Genomic DNA, 6,911 nt, shown 5'->3' on the forward strand with positions numbered 1-6,911 from the left:
CGGTCTGAATTGAACACGTGGTTAAATGTCTTCAGTAGAAGGAGCACACGGTGAGAAACCCTTGAGTGTCATTTCGACTGACAGACAGCACGTTTCTCACAGCAGGCCAACAACTTTCCAAGTAAACAATAAAAAGGGGGCTCTATTTTTAATAACTTCCATAGTTTATGGACAGGAAAAACTCAGTCCCCTTGTTTTGGGAATGAAGATAAAATGATTGTAATTTGATCAAAGAAGCTCTGTGGACTGCTAACACACAAAGGACTGTTCTTTCTCTTGTACTGAATCTTGTTCAGTTTTATTTACCACACATTTCTTATATCATTATTGTTAGTTATATCTTAGATCATTATACACTGTTTATTTTTATTTATACTTCATACACACTGTTTTGTGGGTATAACTGGGACCGTGAGTTCACTGTTTCGTTCCACCTCATGTCCAACACGTGGTGAGAATGACAATAAAGAGCCTTGAATCATTGAATAAGATGTTTGCTGCTTGTTTTCTGTAACACAGAGCTCAGTGTGAAGTTCATCTTTGGCTCTGAGACCAGACAAACCAGAGAAAAACCAAAAGCGCAGTCTCTGGCTGCTACCTGCTACCGTTTGATGACAAGGTGCTTGTATAATAATTCTACTGAAACTTGTGCAGAAACTCCAACATTTGTCCTTCTGTCTTTGAAAGAGGATAGAAATGGTGAAGCTTCAGGCGGCGAGACATGAACTACAGGTTCCTGAGCGCTGAGCTGTTTGTCTTCAGTACGGTCCCTTTGGCATGAACTTAATGGACGTGTGACTGAAAGCAACAACTTGGCAATAATACGCTTGATAATTGCTTTGGAGTGGATTATTTCAGGCGTGCACTGGTTTCACATCAAGCACATTTTTGGCCTGGTCTCCAGTTACATTTATTTTTTCTGAAGGCAACTTTGCTCAGCATTTAAGGTTTTTATTTTGTAGAGATGTGAACAGAAAGGAAGTAACTGAAGTCAATTTTTAGCAGGGGAACAAAATAAAAACAAGATCAAATTTCCACACAGAGCATGTTCAAAAAGTTAACACTAAAGACTTTTACACCAAATCTATGTTTACATAGAAATTTATCACTATATAAATCACTATATATGCTGACGACACATTGTCCTTTGGACATGACATGTAAAACAAGCGCTAAAACTGTTAAACATGCCCAAATATTCATTCATATGGGTAAAATCCATGATGTCTTTTTCTTGTACTGGTCTAAAAAATGCTGACATTGTTTCCAAAGGCTGAAGGAAAAAGCTCCAGTGTAAACACATGTCAACTCCAAGAAAATGTCTCCCTCATGTTCCAAACGGTAATCGTTCAGAGAATTACTTCCTGCAGGTAAGAGACTGACTACTGAAATCATTCCACATAACCTCACTTCTAAAAGTCCAAGCTCTGTTTTTGTATCTGTGTTTTTTTATAAAAACCCCGTGTGTCCCCGAACCAGCAGTCTTAAACAAAAATGATTGTGGACGTGGAAATGTTATAAGAATGTGATAAAAATGAAAATAGTGTTGTTCTATTTAAAACCTCACCTCTTGGTAATTGGATCTATAGAAATGTGTGAAAATGTATTAAATTTTTTAAAGCATTTAAATGTACACATCATTGCAAATGTCCTTATGAAAGAACGATGAGCACTTTGTGTGTTAAAATAAATCCACGTGAAACAAGAATGTGAAGAAAAGAAAAATCTGTTTTAACCATTTAGTCAGACTCAGTGATACAAATACATCTTCATTTATTTCACGTACATTTTTTTAAACTTTTACTTTTGTAGGTTCCACAATCTAAATGATTCAACAACAAAATGAAGAACTACCACAACAAAGTCCAGAGTTCCTACAGGAAAAATGTTGCAAATGTTACTTTGTAAACTTGACATGTAGTTTGCCAACCTGCAAAGCTACAGTTAAAGTAATAAAAAGACAAAAATTGGACAAAAAGGTGGTTTGTGTGGAAACTTCAACCAATAATGGGCCGTTGTCGTGATGATTCAAGTGCAATGTTAAATCCTGAACAGTGTTGAAGGATTGATGTTTGAAAAATCAATAGCATTTTTATACATATTTTCCTATATCTGTATTAGTAAACAATATATGATTGATAATATCAGTCGACAATTAGGAACAGGGACAGAAAATCAACTATAAAAGCCCTTCCTAATCAATGGAAACTTCAAGTCTGAAAAATGTTCTTGCAGAACATGTGGGGTTACAATTTTGGCTAATGCATCCCATGAATATTGCTATGAATAGTTGTCTACAATGAATATGCACGTACATGTACATAATGGAGCATTAGGTAAACAGAGTTCAGAAATAAAGAAACCACAGTCTGTCCCATTGAATTGTTCAGTGAATGGCGCAGAACTAAACAAAGTAGGTTAATAGTTTAGATACAAATCTGTAATGTACATTGTTTATCAGAGTCTGTAGTCAGCCCCAAACCAAGGGCTTCATCTGGGCATACAAATTTCAGAGAGATATACACGACTGTTTTTTCTTCAGGTCTCCATGATGACAAATATTTCCATTCCTTGTCCAAGCAGTTGTGCACATTTATCTAACTGCTGTACTCTGTCGTGTTTAAAATACTTTATCCAACAATTATGTCAAAACCCAGTAACAGGATACTTCCCATTTAGTTAGGATACCTGAAAGATGTTCAGAACCAATCCTTTCATCTTCTTTTTAAAAAATACTTTTACTTTGTGCATTTTCATGAACCCCGTCTTGTTCACGTTCTCTTTGCATGTGTCTCTTTTTCACTCTGTGCATATATTCATATAAACTCACATCATCTTCATGTTAAAACGACGAGGACCGACTTGTCCCTCTGCTGAATCAACATTGGTGCCATTGGACTTTGACCGAGGTACATACTCCACGTCAATGTTGTTTTTATGTTTTCCTTTCCCTCTGCTCCAAACAAAAAGGAGCAAGAAGCAAAACAAGACCACTCCCAAGAATGTGAAACAACCCATAGCTGTTGACACCAAAATAGTCTTAAGATCCAAACCTAGGCTCACGCCGGCTGTTCCATTGACAGTGGTATTGCTGGGATCTGTGTATTGCTGGGTCCTGTTAGCATACAGCGATCCAAGACTTTTCACTGCCAATGAAGCCATCTGGGTGTCATTTCCAGCTGTGTTAGAAGCAAGGCAAAGGTACACTCCACTGTCTTGCATCTCCGCTGACTTAATCTCTAGTGTGCCATTGTTGTGCACCATCAGTCTTCCATGGCTCCTACTTGTCAGAACTCGTCGGCGGGGAGACAGCCATGACACACTTGGCCTTGGAGTCCCTTCAGCACTGCAGCGTAACATTGCCGGCTGGCCTTCATCCACAGTGTAGGTGTGTGTCTTATTCTCACGAATTTTTGGCTTGGTGCAAGTCACATAATAAGACAGTAGAGTTTCCTTAAATTCCTTAAATGGTTGTCCACGTATTCCATCAGGTGTGCTGCATTCTGGTTGGGAGTCTCCGAAAAAGATGGAATGCTTTTTCTGTAGAATCCACATGAGGCGGCAGTCACATACTAAAGGGTTGTTGTCAATCAGAAGGACCTCCAGCGCTTCAGTAGATTGGAACACACCCTTTTCCAACGTATCCAGTCGATTGTAAGAGACGTTGAGGACTTTGAGACCCCGCAGGCCTTGAAATGCAAATGGTTCTATAGACGTTAGTTGAGCTCCAACTAGATGCAACTCTCTCAGCCGAACAAGCTCAGTGAGCATGCCCCCTTCAATGTGCCTGATGCGGTTGTAGGACAGGTTGAGACGAGTCAGGTAGGGCAGATGTTTAAGGGCTTGGTAGGGGAAAGTGGACAGGTTGGTGTTGGTTATAAACAGTGTTGTAAGGTTTAGTCCATGAAGGGTATTAGCTGGCACATGGTCCAGTGAAGGCCAGTAATCAATTTCTAAATGCCGCAGACGGAAAAGCTTTTTGAACGAGTATGGATGCAAAGTGCTAATGCTGAGGTAACGCAGATGGAGGCTGGCCAGGTTGTGCAAGTGGGATAAAGCCTCGGTGGGTACAACTGTAAGGTTGCATCTTTCCAAAGTTAGTGTCTCCAAGCTTAAAAGTCCACTAAATGCACGGTGAGAAATATAAACCAGATCATTGTCACCGACTTCCAAAGACCTCAGATTATGCAAGTCTTGGAACATATAATCCAGAAGGATGACAATCTTATTGTCACTTATATCTAGTTGGGTAAGATTTGTTAGGGCTGTGAAGACCCCCAGAGGAATGAGCTTTATACGATTACTCTTAAGACTGAGTGAGTGCATGCTAAACAAGGCATGAAACGCTCCAGGCTCAACGTAGCTGATAAGATTTCCACTCAGATCAAGTTCTTCAAGCCCAGGAAAGGCAATAAAGTCATCAGGGTTGATCATGGTCATCTTGTTTTTACTCAAGTCCAGAATTCTGGTCTCTGTTGGAATGCCATCTGGGATGGAGAGCATGCGCTTCCGGTGACAGACAACTGCCTTGGTCTGCGCTGAACACTCACAGCGGGAAGGACATCCGAAGCTCGAACCCACAAAGACAGCCACAAGAGCCAGTCCCAGGAACGGCTGCCAGCAGGAGACGACTGTGTGCGGCATGACTTTGCTCATACAGTCCACCATTCTGTCACGGTTCTGCAGAGACAGACAGAAGACAAACAGAGCTTAGTGACCGTGTGAATCACTGCAAACATGTTCTTACATCTGGGGTCACCACCTGTTACCGCTCATTGTTAGTTCAGATAACGATAAATTATAGCAAACATGAAATACTTGTCCCAGCTGTTTTTAATTAATTGGGGCAGTTGCTACACATAATTTCTAACAGAACAGGTTACTCTTCATTTGAAATTATTGGTGTCCATCTCTTACAATAAGAACACATGGCTTATGTACAGTGCCCCCGAGGGCATCCTTGGACATCCTCACCACCCTTGTCCCCCCCGCAGAATGTCTACGTCACCATGTGCGAGGTGTTTTTTCAATATCTAGGTTGTTCTTCTCAGCCAAGAAGAAAGAGTTTGATATGAATACATTTTTGCCTCCAATTCCCACATGTCCAGTTTCACTACGTTTTGTCCGTCTAAACAGATCTCACTTGTAAACGAGTCTCACTGTGATTTATCTGTCTAAATACAGGTTGAATTGAATATATATAAGTATTTATAAAACTACTTTGACATGTATCTTGATAACATTTAAGGCGATAAACACCAGCTTTACAAACACACAGAAAACTATAATTAATTCATTTTAAAATGCAAGTGTTCATTATTTCAATTACTGTCGGCTCGATGCTGTTTCAAACTGAGGCCTGACATTTAAATTTACTCAATCGTTGATTTTTATTTATGTATTTATGTATTTGTTTTTTGATGAGGGAAGTAAAACCTGCAGGTTCAGTCGTTAAATGTGTCACGCCTTTTGTATCCATTACAACAAATAATGGAACAGCAACAAAACAATACTGAACCCAGCGTGAATGGACTGTCGGTCCAGCTCTGCCCAGAACCTTCTGGGTCCAGCAGACAAAAGCCCATCAGAAATACTGCAGCTGATTTAGTTTTAATTGGAGCCGACCGAGTCAATCAGTGACGGGCCGGACTCTTCATCAGCGTCTCTGCCTGTCATGCCAAGCGGCACCCACTGCTCCTGTTTGATTTCAAATCATTTACCGACTAATTATCTCCACCACTCCAAATGTGGCGTAAACACACATGAAAATCATCATTTGAATGAACCTGCCTCCGGTCGCTACGCTGCTTTAAAGTCCTGAGATGAGTGTGCTTGTACGTATTAGGGGGCACAACAGTTACTACCTTTTCATTCATCAAACATGTATAAAACATTGGCCTCACATGTTTTTTCATCATGTGTTCATGTATGACGGTGGAAAATGCATTCTGTTCGTCCTCGATGTCTTCACTGATAATCCTAACAAAATGTTGGCTGTAAATATTTTGTGATGACATTTGTCTGGGTTTGCACACCCTGAAAGCTTACAAGACACTGATTTCAGCCAAGTAGTTGGCAGATATAGATAAAAGCCCGGTCTTAGTGCAATCAACCAATAAAAAAACACTTGTGAAGCTGGCCCGACTCGATCTCCTCTGGAAAGGTTTTCTTTCTGTTTGATGTGGCCCCCAGGCTCTGATCATCCACATAATGGGATTCCTTCACTGAGAAGAGCTTCTGCTGTTGGTGGGAAGAGAGAGGCCGTCTCTACCCAGCAACAACACAAACATCTTCAAAACTGAAGCTTCACATGTCCATCAGTTCACTTTGACCGCACAGCGAGACGCAGTGAACCTGAGGGAAAGGAGAAAAATAATTCTGAGAAATGATGCAAAATCTGCAGAAGAATGGAATGAGTGAGAATTAATGATTAAATTATCATTTGGTGTCCTCATGCAGTGAATATTCTACATGTTGAACACGGAGGGTGCGTTTTAACTAATAAAGCATCAAACATGGCTGTCCTCAGCGCAGCAGCGTCTGATTTAAAATAATATAATTAGTTATGATCAGGAAACTATGAGACAAAACAAAAATATAAAATAAAGGGAAAAATATCTAGACTGATCATTTTCCTCTAATCAAATAAGAGAAGAGAAAAATATGCATTTACTTTGACACAGACAACATCCATCCATCCATTATCTTTACCCGCTTATTCCATTTTGGGTCACGGGGGTCGCCGGTGCCCATGTCCATCAATCACTGTGCGAGGGGCGGGGTACACCCTGGACGGGTCTCCAGTGCATCACAGGGACACAAAGAGACAAACGAGACAAACAACCATTCTCTCTCTCACTCACACCTAGGGACAATTTAGAGTTACCAATCAGCCTAACATGCATGTTTTT

General features: G+C 40.4%; 2 protein-coding genes across 2 annotated transcripts in view; both read right to left on the bottom strand.

Moving 5' to 3' along the window:
- The window catches only part of fam13b (family with sequence similarity 13 member B), a 236,746-nt gene that overhangs the window by 226,309 nt on the left and 3,526 nt on the right, over positions 1 to 6,911 (bottom strand). The window lies entirely within an intron of this gene.
- LOC119408340 (leucine-rich repeat and immunoglobulin-like domain-containing nogo receptor-interacting protein 2) overlaps positions 2,447 to 6,911 on the bottom strand; it is a 362,179-nt gene continuing 357,714 nt past the window's right edge. Inside the window, exon 2 of the mRNA XM_037675136.1 lies at positions 2,447 to 4,680. Coding sequence (XP_037531064.1) covers positions 2,827 to 4,668 — 1,842 coding nt within the window. The 5' untranslated portion in view covers positions 4,669 to 4,680 and the 3' untranslated portion in view covers positions 2,447 to 2,826. The remainder of the gene's footprint in view (positions 4,681 to 6,911) is intronic.

The sequence above is a fragment of the Nematolebias whitei genome, chromosome 4, assembly GCF_014905685.2.
Source record: "Nematolebias whitei isolate Nwh7 chromosome 4, NemWhi1, whole genome shotgun sequence".
Lineage (NCBI taxonomy): Eukaryota > Metazoa > Chordata > Actinopteri > Cyprinodontiformes > Rivulidae > Nematolebias > Nematolebias whitei.